The sequence below is a fragment of the Grammomys surdaster genome, unplaced genomic scaffold, assembly GCF_004785775.1.
Source record: "Grammomys surdaster isolate TR1022 unplaced genomic scaffold, NIH_TR_1.0 187, whole genome shotgun sequence".
In the NCBI taxonomy this organism is placed as follows: Eukaryota; Metazoa; Chordata; class Mammalia; order Rodentia; family Muridae; genus Grammomys; species Grammomys surdaster.
In genome coordinates, this window is record NW_021604632.1 from 10,479,211 (window position 1) to 10,491,718 (window position 12,508).

At 47.8% G+C, this 12,508-nt stretch overlaps 1 protein-coding gene across 1 annotated transcript in view; it reads right to left on the reverse strand.

The window, feature by feature from the left end:
* Positions 1-5,179: 5,179 nt before the first annotated feature.
* The window catches only part of Ces4a (carboxylesterase 4A), a 17,615-nt gene continuing 10,286 nt past the window's right edge, over positions 5,180-12,508 (reverse strand). The window contains exons 3-14 of the mRNA XM_028768746.1: positions 12,275-12,416; positions 12,058-12,191; positions 11,634-11,787; positions 9,563-9,667; positions 9,378-9,482; positions 9,208-9,246; positions 8,537-8,677; positions 8,039-8,119; positions 7,517-7,673; positions 6,758-6,889; positions 6,529-6,601; positions 5,180-5,645 (exon numbers count right to left, since the gene is read on the reverse strand). Of these exons, the coding sequence (XP_028624579.1) occupies positions 5,495-5,645; positions 6,529-6,601; positions 6,758-6,889; positions 7,517-7,673; positions 8,039-8,119; positions 8,537-8,677; positions 9,208-9,246; positions 9,378-9,482; positions 9,563-9,667; positions 11,634-11,787; positions 12,058-12,191; positions 12,275-12,416 (1,414 nt within the window). The 3' untranslated portion in view covers positions 5,180-5,494. The remainder of the gene's footprint in view (positions 5,646-6,528; positions 6,602-6,757; positions 6,890-7,516; positions 7,674-8,038; positions 8,120-8,536; positions 8,678-9,207; positions 9,247-9,377; positions 9,483-9,562; positions 9,668-11,633; positions 11,788-12,057; positions 12,192-12,274; positions 12,417-12,508) is intronic.

Here is a 12,508-nt window from a genome sequence, read left to right on the forward strand (position 1 = left end):
TCTATTAAGTACCCTAGGCCACCGTATGCCTTCATGGACCCATCTCCACTCCCAGTATCTCACAGGCATGGATTCCTTTTGACACAGTTAATGGCATGAGTACATAGAAAGAGATGCTCTAACTCTTTAAGTGATCCCCAAAAGTCCGGACCCCCCAGGCTTGAGAGAGATCACTTGTGGAGAGAGCAAGGCAGGTACTCACTCCTTCCCCCACTGAGGCCAATCTGAGAGGACTGTGGCATAGAAGAGGCCACTGCGGGCAGGTCTCAGTCCCTCCAGCCCAGGCTCTTGAAGAACCTCTAGGGAAAGAGAAGTATTGCACAGCAGTCTCTCCAGCTAACCCACCGGTGGCCCTTCCTCCTAAATCCTTTTCCACTGCTTCTTTGGGGACTTTCACCTCCTATCATTGTATGTCCTAGGCATTGTGTCCATCACTCTAGGGCTCCAGTGTGTCCAACAGCAGCTGTAAAGGTCGTGTTAGAAGGACCCTGATGTGTTTGGTGCTCCACATCAGCCCCCACAGCTCCTTTTCCCAGCTCCTCTTTGCCTGATGCTTCCTTGGATTTCAAGGTTTTACTAGGTTAGGGTCTAAGTTAAAACTCCTGGGACCTCTGCTCTTGCAGCCTGCAGACCCCTGGAGGCAAAGTCTGATCCCTTTTGGTTCACCTAAAGTCATATATATATATATATATATGTTGGTTTATATGTTGGTATATATAAACAAACATATATTCACATAATATTATATAATGTATAAATATATAACATAACATTACATATTAAATATAATATACATTCATATATAACATATATACTATATCATATTGTATAATATAATGTATATAAACAAATTATATTATATATATTATATTATATTATATTATATTATATTATATTATATATGAATGATTTGTGCTGTTCAGGGCAAAGACCTAGGGAAGGAAGTCCATACATTCATTTAGAAGTGTTGAGGACCTTGACTGAGCTGGTCCATACTGCCTACTTCACTGCAGCAAGGGTAAGAACAAACACCCACTGTGGGTTTCTAAAGACTGGTCATGCCACGGTCACCATCGGGGAACTGCTTTGAGCACTGCTAACCCAGACCCAGAGAAATGATGAGGGCCCTGAAAAAGCTTGAATTCATGAGGTGCCTCAGCGGCAGTTCTAAGATTGTGGCTGTGTTGTCCCAACGTTTTATCTGCTGCAGGACGAATTGATGACTGGCTCCGAGGCATAAGCGGTGGCAGGCTCAGGAGTCCTCCCAGCCGCATCCAACCTTCTTGCTCTGCCACCAGCCTGCCACTGCAAGTTCCAGGCCCAAGCGCCCTGGAGTCCGCTCTGATTCTGGACAGTTGCCAGATCCAGAGGCCAGATGGCTCGTCCCCGGGAGCTCCCAGGCAGCTGGCGCTGTGGGAGTGCAGGGAAGGTTAAGACCCGCTCCTAGTAGCCAGAGCCTGATGCACTGCGGGGCCAGCGGTCAGCGGGGCGGGTGGAAGAGCCCTGTCCCCAACACTAATTTGTCCTTTCCCAGCCTGCTTGGCTGTTAATTGCTCCTTCTGGTGTAGAGGTGTGGGAGAAAAGGGGGACGCTGCCTCCAGAACCGGAAGCCAGAAGCCTGGCTCCAGTTTGGGCTTCGAGAATGCTTTGAGAACGTAGGTGGTGGCTTTGCACCTGTAAAGAGTTGACCATCCCTGCAAGGTAAAGAGCCAAGAGAACGCAGGCAGGGTGTGTGGTCTGGGAAGGGACTGGTGGTAGACTGTATCTTCTTGGGTGGATGAGGAGGGTATGGAGCCAGCAGTGTCCCTGGCTCCCTTCCAGGTTGCTGGTTGGTATTCTATGCTGGAACCCCAGGGGAGGTCGAAGGTCCTAGGGTTTCCGGGAGCCTTTTATTACTCTGTCAGCCACAGCCATGCTGGAGTCTGAGCTCTTATTTATCTTCAGCTGTACTTCCTCTCATTTGGAGGATAAACACCATTCCTTAGGCCTGGGTGAGCAGGCCTAACAGGGGATGTTCAAGGAGAAAATCAAGTTGGATGTGGAGACTCATGTGCGTAATCCCGCACCTTGGAGGCAGGAGGATTGTTAAGGGTTCAAGGCCAGACCCAGGTCCTCCTCAACTTGGACTACAATATGAGACCCTATCCGAAGAACAGGATAAATAAGAGGTGCTGGCGAGATGGCTCAGTGCTTAAGAGCACGTTGTTCTCTTGCAGAAGATGCAGGTTCAATCCCTGGCACCCACATGGTGGTGCCTCCAAACATCTGTAATTCTAGTTTCAGTGATCGGATGTCCTCTTCTGAAGTCACACATGGTGCATACACATGCAGTCAAACATTCATATACATAAAAATTTAAATACATAAACCTTTTAAAAGATAGAATAAATAAAAAAAAATGGAAGCTTAGAGAATGCAGACCTTCATTCAAGGACACTGAAATAGACACAGGACCTTTGCAATGGGATTTTGCAGTGGGGGAAAAGAGAAATTTGGCTCATATCCCAATATAACATAGGTAAGTGGGAATTTATAGTTAACAGCAGTGTGGTCGGCGGGTAAAAAAAAAAATCACTAACAAGAAGTGTTAGAGGTTCTGGCTAAAGGTATATTACAGTGTTTCAAAAAGTGTAAATTGATTTTATGTGTATGAGTGTCTTGCCTGCATGTGTCTGTGCACTGTTTAGTGTTTGCAGAGGCCAGAAGAGGGTGTCAGTCAGATCCCCTGGAACCGGAGGCAGAGATGGTGTTGCTGGGAACCAAACTTGGGTCTTTTGGCAGAGCAGCCAGTGCTTTTAAATGCTGAGCCATCTCTCCAGCCCGATTATCTAACAAGTGTGGCTGAGGATAGGCCCAGGTGCTCAGACATCTCCTGGAGGATGTGTAGGATGAAGGCCTCCATTAGTTATGGAGAGTGATCAGATATTGAGTCCAAGGTGAATCCTCTGGTTAAATTAACTTGGCAAGGCTCTTGCTAAAACTGGACCTAGTTGAAACAAACGCAGAACCTTCAAATGTCTGGCCTCCTTGTAAAAGTGCAGGGGAGTCTGAATTAAATCAATGAGAGTACTTTCTTAGAGGATGTACCTATCAGTCTATTTTCTGTTACAGTGAAATATTACACAAGTAAGTGTGGCTGAATTAGTCACAGTAATCAAGAGGTAGACACAACTCAATTCTTTTTTTCCTCTTTCTAACAACTCAAATGTCTAATGGAATATATATATTGCACACATAGTTTTCAGCTTTGAAACAGAACAAAATTGCTGCAATACAACATTCAACAATATGGATGAACCTTAAAGGCAACATGCTAGGCACAAAAGGACAAGAATATGAGTCTCTGGTTGGAGAGATGGCTCAGCCGTTAAAAGCAATGATGGCTCTACCAGAGGTCCGGAGTTCAATTCCCAGCAACCACATGGTGGCTCACAACCATCTGTAATGGGATCCAATGTCCTCTTCTGGTATGTCTGAAGATAGCTACAGTGTATAAAATATATACACATATATAAAATAAATAAATCTTAAGAAAAAAAAGACTATGAGTCTCTTCTACAACTATACGATACCTAAAAAAGTCAGATTCACAAGACAGAAAGTGGATGTCTGGGGAGCGAAGACATGGCTCTGCAGCCCACTTGAGCACTTGCTGCTCTTCCAGAGGACTCCAGTTCAGTTCGCAGCACCCGGGTCAGGTGGCTCACAGCCACCTGTAACTCTAGCTCCAGGAGATCTGATGTCTTCCTCTGGCTTCCATGGGCAGACACACATATGTGGCATACACATAGATACATACACATAGATTAAACAAAGTAAATAAACCACAATTTTAAAACAGAAAGTAAGTGACTGGAGAGGTAGCTCAGTGGATAAAGGGGTTTGTTTCCACGACTTATGACTTCTGTTTCATTCCTGGAACCCATGTGGTGGAAGGAGAGAATACTTGAAAGTTGTATTCTGACATTCACACGGGCACAGTAACATACACATGTGCTCGTGTGCCTGTACATCCCCCACCCCCCCACACACAGAGAGAGAGAGAGAGAGAGAGAGACAGAGACAGAGACAGAGACAGAGACAGAGACAGAGAGGGACAGAGACAGAGAGAGACAGAGAGAGAGAGAGAGCTACATTTTGTGGAACAGGCTGTGATATGTCCCAGACAGGGAGATAAGAAGGGTAAGATTTAATGCTAATGGCTGGGGCTGGAGAGATGGCTCAGTAGTTAAGATGGCTCACAACCATCTGTAATGAGATCTGATGCCCAATTCTGGTCTGTCTAAAGACAGCTACAGTGTACTCATATACATAAAATAAATATATCTAAAAAAAAAAAGACCTAATGGCTGTGAGCATGGGGTGGGTGTGGTGTTCTGATATCCATGGGGAGAAGGATGATACACTTGAGATAGAGAAGAAATGAGCCATGCTTTTCTTTCTTTCTTTCTTTCTTTCTTTCTTTCTTTCTTTCTTTCTTTCTTCCTTCCTTCCTTCCTTCCTTCCTTCCTTTCTTTCTTTCTTCCTTTCTTTCCTTCTTTCTTTTTTCTCTTTCCTTCTTGCTGCTTTATTGTCGTTTTTGGTCTTAATGTCATCTGGGCTGGTCTCAAACTCTATGTGGCTGAAGGTGACCTTGAACACCTGGATTCTCCTTTCTCATGTTCCAAATGCTGAGATTACAGGTATTCAATACCACATCTGGCACCAGAGAAATGCTTTGCAGTCTAAATGCCTTTGCTTCAGTCCCTCTAGCAAGCACAGCTCAGGAAGCAGCAAGCAGCAATGCTCTGTTACTCTAAGTGCTCAAACTGAGATCACATCCATTTCACCCAACTATTTTACACAGAGAGACATCAAGGATCAAGTCAACACATTTTTAATTGATCACAATCCCTAGGTACAGCTTTGGAAACACCCCGGGGGTGCGGGGTGAGTGTGAGAAAGGGATACGGACCTCAAGCCATCAAAGCTTTTTACCATATCATGAATGGATTGTCTGGGGCCTCGAGGTCAGTATAAGCAAGCAGATTGAACAGAGTAGACAATCAGTGACGGCAGGATACAACGACAGGAAGTGGCAGCCGTGTGAACTTTCCATAAGAGAAGGCTGCAGACAAATCATGAAGGATAAGAGGTCTTATAAAACGAAGAAAAGAATTTGTTCTGAGGTGGGGGCGGGGCTAAGATGAGGGTGGGGCTAAGGCGGGGCGAGGCTAAGTGGGGGTGGGTAGAACACAGTGTGATGAAAGGCCCTGGCCTGGTTTAGACAGTGAGATATAAGGTGTTATGGGACGTCAGGCTAGACTGGTGATACTAAGCCCCAAACGGTGGGCAAGGGCTCCAGCTCTCGCGTGAAGGCAGTCGGGAGTGTCTACAGGTCCTAGATTGAGTGGAGAGGACTTTTGTCCTCAGATGTATCCAGGGCCAGTCTCCTTGAGGCAGAATGGTAGGATAGCTTCCTCTTGCTTGGTCACTTTCAGTATGGGTGGTGCTTCTAAGGTTTCTGAGGCTGGCGCAGCCGTCTCCAGAAAGCCATCTTTTCCTCCTTGAGCTTCACACCCACTCTAGTATCGAAGTCCAACTGCAGATACTTTTCATCCTTGTCAAAGCGTGGCCAGTAGGGCAGCTTTTCGTCATTGGGATCCCTGAAACCCCCAAAGTAGAAAGAGATTCTTGTCACTCATTCAGTTTGCCCCTCTGCCCCCCATTTACCTTTGCTTGAGGAGCTGAGACCCAAGAGAGCTTTGTGGCAATGATCTTATGAAAGAATAGGAGAATCTTAAATCTTTATGAAAGAATAGGAGAGCTGGGTGTGACGGTGAACACTCTAGAGTCCCAGCACTCAAGAGTTGAAGGCAGGAGACCTGTGAGTTTGAGGCCAGCACAGGCTACATAGGAAGGAGATGGGAGAAGTGAGCTTCCTGGCAGTACAAGGCTAGGTAAGATCTGGGTGAGTATAAAGAGGACGGTGTGAAGAAAGGATGACGCCACAGGAAACATTTGGAAGGGCTTTTCCTGCCAGGCTAAGGGGATGAAACTTTACTCTGGGGGCATGATCAAGGGTTTTGAGCAAGTGAATAACTCGGTTAGATGATATTTCAGAACAGCTCCCCCAGTGCCACAGGATGATGGAGGAGAGAAGGTGGAGCTAAGAAAATACACAAAGGGAACCCAAAGCTCAGACCAAGTGCCGCCTATGCTTGAGGCTATCTCTGCCACTCAAATAGGACCTGACCCCTCCTTGAGGCTCCCCACAGGACAGCTCCCTTGTGCCTGTTTGGAATCTTGTTTTCATGGGGTGGGGTAGGAGGATGTAGCACATGCTTAGGGCATCCTTGAACCCCAGCTTCCAGTACTAGGGTAGGATAAAAAGGAGAACATTGGTGAGATGCTGTTGGATGCTTGAGTGAATGAAGAATGTGCATCATGAGATCCCATGACTGACAGGGAAAAAGAGATGGGCTCAGGCTTGACTGTGTAGTTCCTGTGGGCTGAATATTGTCTATGTGTGTCCGGGGTTAGACTCACCCAGTGTGGGCAAAGTTGGCCCAGTATTTCATCATCCGGAGGCTGAATTCCTTTTCCTCACCTGTGGATAAGCCTGGGGGCAGAAGAGGATGTGGTATTTTGGAAAGAGCTGGGGGTGGGCTGCCAACCTCCCATCCACATCTGGGAATACATGCCACACTAGGGACTGTGTGGTCAGCCAGCGGAGATGTGGGTCTTCATACACAGTGGGAAGATTAGGGGTCAGGACCTTTGGAGAAGGGGCTTCCAAAGAGATAGGAAAGCTCGTCTCCATGGTCTGCTCCATCGCTTCGAGGTTTGACAATGATGCCTGAAGGAGTATGATGCCTGAACTCGTACAGGTAGACGGGGGAGCCAGCATCTGTGAATAAATGAGATGGGTGAGGACAACAGGAAGTCTCTGCCTGAACTCCTGGTCTACCCCAGGTCCCGCATCCACCGACATCAGGCAGGGATTCAGACTTAGAATCACCGAGCAAATTAGAACCCTGTCTGCACTAGTCATCACTAAATGACAGTGGGCAAGTCACTCAAATGGTCTGAGCTGCAGTTCCTCATCTGCAGAGCTAGGGACACTAAAACCTAATTTGCAAGATTATGGCAAGGGTCATGGAAGCTGCCACCTTCTCTCTTCTGAGTGTTCTGTTCGGGACACAGTATTTAAGGGCCTTCAATAGCTGTCCTCTCTAGCCTCACTTTTGACCTCTCAGATTCATTTCCCCAAACCCAGACAGCATGGCTTTAAGTTGCTCTTAACCTAGGCACTGTCTCTGCCACCCTGCTTTCTCCTCTAGGGAGGCTGAGGTTCAGTCTTTATTCCTAAGGGACAGCACTTGCTCTGGTTTTACTGCCTTTTCTGTGGCCCCTTGGAGTCCTGTACTAGCTTAAAGTGTGGAGAAAGTGGGGGAAGAGCTGGTGACCCCAGTTGGAAGGAGCTCAGCTGAAGAGTGCAGGGGAGCAGTGTGGTTATTCTGAGGGACCCCCATACCTCGGTGGTAGCGGGCGGTTTGGAGTGTGGCATAGACGAAGGTGGCATCTCCAACTAGGTCTATCAGGTGGTTTCGGAACATCTTCCAGTCATGGTTACTGACAGCATCATTCAAGTACTCTCTTGCCACCAGTGGTATCTGCTCCTTAGTAATATTCTGAGCCAGGATGAAAGACTCACCCTGAGGCCTGCAGGACCAGCTGGGCCAGGGTGGATATACTATTGGCTTGCACCCAGCCTCAGCTCCCCAGGACTTTTTGGGAATGGGATCTCTAGGAAGGTTTCTATCATGATTTATTCTTATCCCTGCTTTTGTCTCCTATGACCCTAAGGATGCCTTAGAGACCATGCCCATCAGCCACTGTCTCATCCCATGTCAAACCCCTTTAGGATTCTCCAAGAACTATCTCATGCTCCCCTGCGCAGAACAGCTCCTACATTTTAAAAGAAGTGTGTGTATGTGTTGGGAGTCGGGGTGTAGTCCCGCTCACACTGAATAACTCTGCCCATAGGACCCCTCACCAGCAGAATGTTGAAACTCCAGAGCAGTTTGGTGATGGAATTTTTGTTCATCATATGTTGACTTAGCCGGAGCTTCATGAGCTGCTTGGAAAAGAAGGACCCAGGGGTCCTGGATCAGGGTTGAGGCCTTGCTTATTTACATGTAGAATTCTCAGAGAAGATACTTCCCAAGAAAGGCCCACAACCTGTCCTGCTCACTGTCTGACATTGCCACCTGGTTCTGAGCTGGGAGGGTCCATTGTGAGCTAGAACATTTGCCCTGACCTGGGGAGTAAAGGAGGCCCCTAGGATGCATAGTTGTTTGGAGGCTCAGGGGTTGATTACCCCTCTCCTATTTCCCCACCATCATTCTTGGCCAGCTCTTCCTGCACAGGGAATGAATACAGGTGACTTTCGCATCCTCAGTGGGGCTACCAAGATCTGACTTGGTACCCAAACATTGCCCCAGGGGCATCCTCTGCAAACCCACGGTGGTGAGCACCTTTCCTATCCACTCACAAAAGGCAGGGACCACTCGAACTCCGCGCTGTTGACACCTAGAAGGTAGGGCACAGGCTTAACCTGCCCACGGGTCAGGAGCACCACAGGGTCTTCTGGGAACACCACGCCATCCACCACTGGGCTCAGGAACCACATGATCTGCAAAGCCAGGGGCATTTTTCCAGCTGCTCACCCCACATACCCTCTGAGGGCCTTTGTGGCTTGGGTGCTCAGCTCGGCACGTCTGTATCAGGAGCTGTTTCAGCTTAAGCCTTTTTGGTAAAAACTGAGATTGCTCATATTGATACTTAGGAAGGAGAGCATGGGAAGGGACAATGACAGACAGGACCAGGCTGCTTAGACTTAGATGCTTGCTCCCGCATCCCCACGGTTCATCCTTTATCCCTTGAAAGTCTTTATGATACATCACTTCACTGAGACATGTATAACCCATTACATTTAAACTCACACTCCCTTTACCATGCCTGCCCCCTCCCCTTGCTGCCGTTACCTCTTAGGGAGGTGAGTAGTTTATTTATTTATAGGGCTAATTATCTATCTCTAGTGGGACATCAATTTCACTAGGGGAGGGAGTTTGGCCTGAATAGTTAGTTCCTCAAGTATCCTGAGGACCTGGCACACAGTAGGTATTTAATAAACACTCAAATTGTAGACCACTGCTTACTCACGTCTTTCGGATCTTTATGGATGTTAGAATGAAAGAATGTCTGTAAAGGAGAGAGAAAGATAGGAATCAAGAGAAACTCCCCCAGTGTGCGCCAGAGATGGGTTCCCTGGGGAAGTATCACTGCTATAGTATGCAGGCTGACAGGGAAGGCATCTGGAATGTTCTACCTACCATCTTTTTGGAAACATGCATCACCTCCTCTGCTGATAGAGCCCTCAGGCATTCTACCATGATCTTTGTGCTGTTGTGGTCGCAGCCGGCCAGGTGAGCAATCTTCTGCAGAAGAGAAGGGGTGTACAGGGATGCCTCCATCCTTCTCCCCTCTTGCTGAGCTCTGAGAGACGAGCGATGCTCACCTTGGCTGACGTCAGTGGATCGTGAGTGATGAAGGCTTTCAGCACCGCAGTACCACTCTGGGAAATAGCTTGATGGAATAGACCCTGGGCTAGGGGTGACATCAGCTGTAGGGATTAGAAGCAGAGTACCCATGAGATCCATATATAGGGTCCCTTGAGTTGTTTTGGGGCACCTGCCTGACCATTTCTGAGCAGCCTGAGAAATCTTGGAGGGAGCTGTAGGTCACAGGCTAGAGCCTAGACTTAAAGCCAGCACCTTTCAGTCTCTGCCTTATGCAGGGGCCTCTAGAGGTCCCAGAGTTGATCCGAGGATATGAGAGGTGTGAATAAGAAGGTCTTTCTCTGTTACAGGTTACAAATTCGGGTAGGTGGGACCCCATCACCACAGCTCCAATTACCTGTGCTAACAGCTCTCTTGGTGAAGTTAGATCTTTGGATACCTCAGAATTTGTGTCTCAAACCTGCTCTAGTCAGTCTCAAACTGGGTAGAGCCCCTGTCCCTCCCTTGCTCTCTGCCACATGCAGCTATCCTAGTCCTGAACATTTGGCCGTGTGAATCACTCAATGAGCACCATCTTCTCTCCATTCTTCCTGCCCTCATTGTCTCTACTAGGGTAAACCCCGCTCCCAGCTTGGACTGGTCTCCAAGATTGAGTTCCTACCTCTTAGTAATTCAGCTCCTTGCAGAAGACTGAGAGCCCCCTCTAATCCACATCTGAGCTTATCATTTCCCTGCTTAAAAGCTGTCCCTGTTCTCAGGAGGATGGTTGTAAGCCATACATCTGAGGCCAACCTTGTCTTCATAGCAAATTCTGGGGCAAATTCTGGGGTAGCTTGGTCTAAATACCAAGTCTGAGGCCAGCAGGGGCAGCAGAGTGAGACACAGTGTTATTTTTTTTGTTTGTTTTTTTGTTTGTTTTTTGTTTTTTTGAGACAGGGTTTCTCTGTATATCCCTGGCTGTCCTGAACTCACTCTGTAGACCAGGCTGGCCTCGAGCTCAGAAGTCCGCCTGCCTCTGCCTCTCAAGTGCTGGGATTAAAGATGTGCGCTACCACGGCCCAGCCAAGACACAGTGTTAACAAACAACAAAAAAAATGTATCCAAGCTAAACCAAACCACACAGCAAAACCTATCCTGGCTGGATAGTTCACTTAAACTAGTTACTTTGTTTTATGTGCGTCAATGTCTTTGTCTGCAAGATTATTTATTAATTTGGTCAATTAATTTGTTAGTTTTGGACAGGGAGGGCCTTGCTGTGTCGCTCAGGTTGGCCAGATACTTCCAGTCTGCCTCTGGAATGTTAGGATTACAGATCTGCCTGCCTCTTGGATTTTTTTTTTTTTTTGAGACAGTCTCATGTTGTCCCCACTGGTTTCAGATTTACTGTGTAGCTGAGGTTACCCTTGAATCTCTCATCTCCCTCAAGTTTTTTTTTTTTTGATAATTCCTTTTTATTTTTTTATGTGTATTGGTATTCTGCTTGCAGATATGTCTGTGTAAGGGTGTCAAATCACCTGGAACTGGAGTTACAGACAGCTGTGAGCTGCTACGTGGGTGCTAAGAAATGAGCCAGGGTTCTCTGGAAGAACAGCCAGTGCTCTTAACTTCTGAGCCATCTCTTTAGCCTCTAAGTTTTAAGACTATCACACCTAACTCTCTCTCTCTCTCTCTCTCTCTCTCTCTCTCTCTCTCTCTCTCTGGAATTAAATACAGTAATACACATAAGGTGTATAGAAGAATACCTGTCACAGAAAACACTCAGATTTGAGCCTAACTTCAACTGTGGCTTTTCAGACAATGCTTGATGTGATAACTCAGGTCATCAGCCTTGACTGCAAGCACTTTTACTTACTGAGTCATCTCAGTGACCTCTATGGATGCTATTCTTGAAGAGAAAGCATCCTTGACTATGAGCAGCTGCCTCCTTGGCGGGAATGCTGTCCTGGGCAAGGGGTGAGAATATGTCTGTGGACCCACATGTCTGTGGACATACAGGTCTGTACATCTGTCTGTGCAGTGTGGGAACATGCTGGCCTATTTCTCTGCTGGTCCAGTGGAAATCTCACTCACCAGTCCTGAGACGCACATAGCTCCCGCCGACTGGCCAAATAGTGTTATATTGTCTGGGTCTCCACCAAAGGCTTGGATGTTCTCCTGCACCCACCGCAGAGCAGCTATCTGGTCCAGCAGCCCCCAGTTTCCTCGGGCATGGCTGTTGCCCGTGCTAGGCACACGAGATTCATGGTCAGGGTTCCAACCCTCAGTGGTGAAGATTCAGAGAGCTGCCAATTTGCCCAACCTAAGGCTGCCTTAGATTTGCTCCCTTGAGATGGTATCCAGCGCCCGCTGGTTCCTTCAACAATGTCAGGTACTCATGCCACTCTCTTCACTCGGTCCCGCCCACAGGCCACGCCCTCTTCTGTCAGTGCCCGCCATCTGCGCCTGGGACCAGTAGGTAGGAAGGTGAAGGCCCCGCCTCTGGTCCAAGGCCTACCTGAAGAAGCCCAGGATGCCCAGCCTGTATTGCAGAAACACCAGTATCACTTTCCCACGAGCTGCCAGCTCGGAGCCTTCGTAGGTGGAAGCGGAACCGATGAGGAAGGCACCTCCTGGGAACCAAACCATCACCTAGGCAAGAGAGGTCGCCTAAGCCTGAGCTGGTCTGTAGGGTGATAGAGAGGATACAGCAGGCAATAGAAAAGAGTACTCACTGGCAGCAGAGGCTCCCCAGGTGCTAGCACTGGGGCGTACACATTCAGGTAGAGGCAGTCCTCACTGAAATGCAGCCACTCATAGTGTTTCCGCGTGTTTAAGTACAAGGATGTCATCTGCCCCCAGGATTCCTGAAGGCACCTGTGGGCATGCAAGGAGTTTGGATTGGTAGTGAAGAGAATGATTTCAACCTGTGGTCAGCAGCGACCGGATGGGGAGCAGAGCAGGGGGTG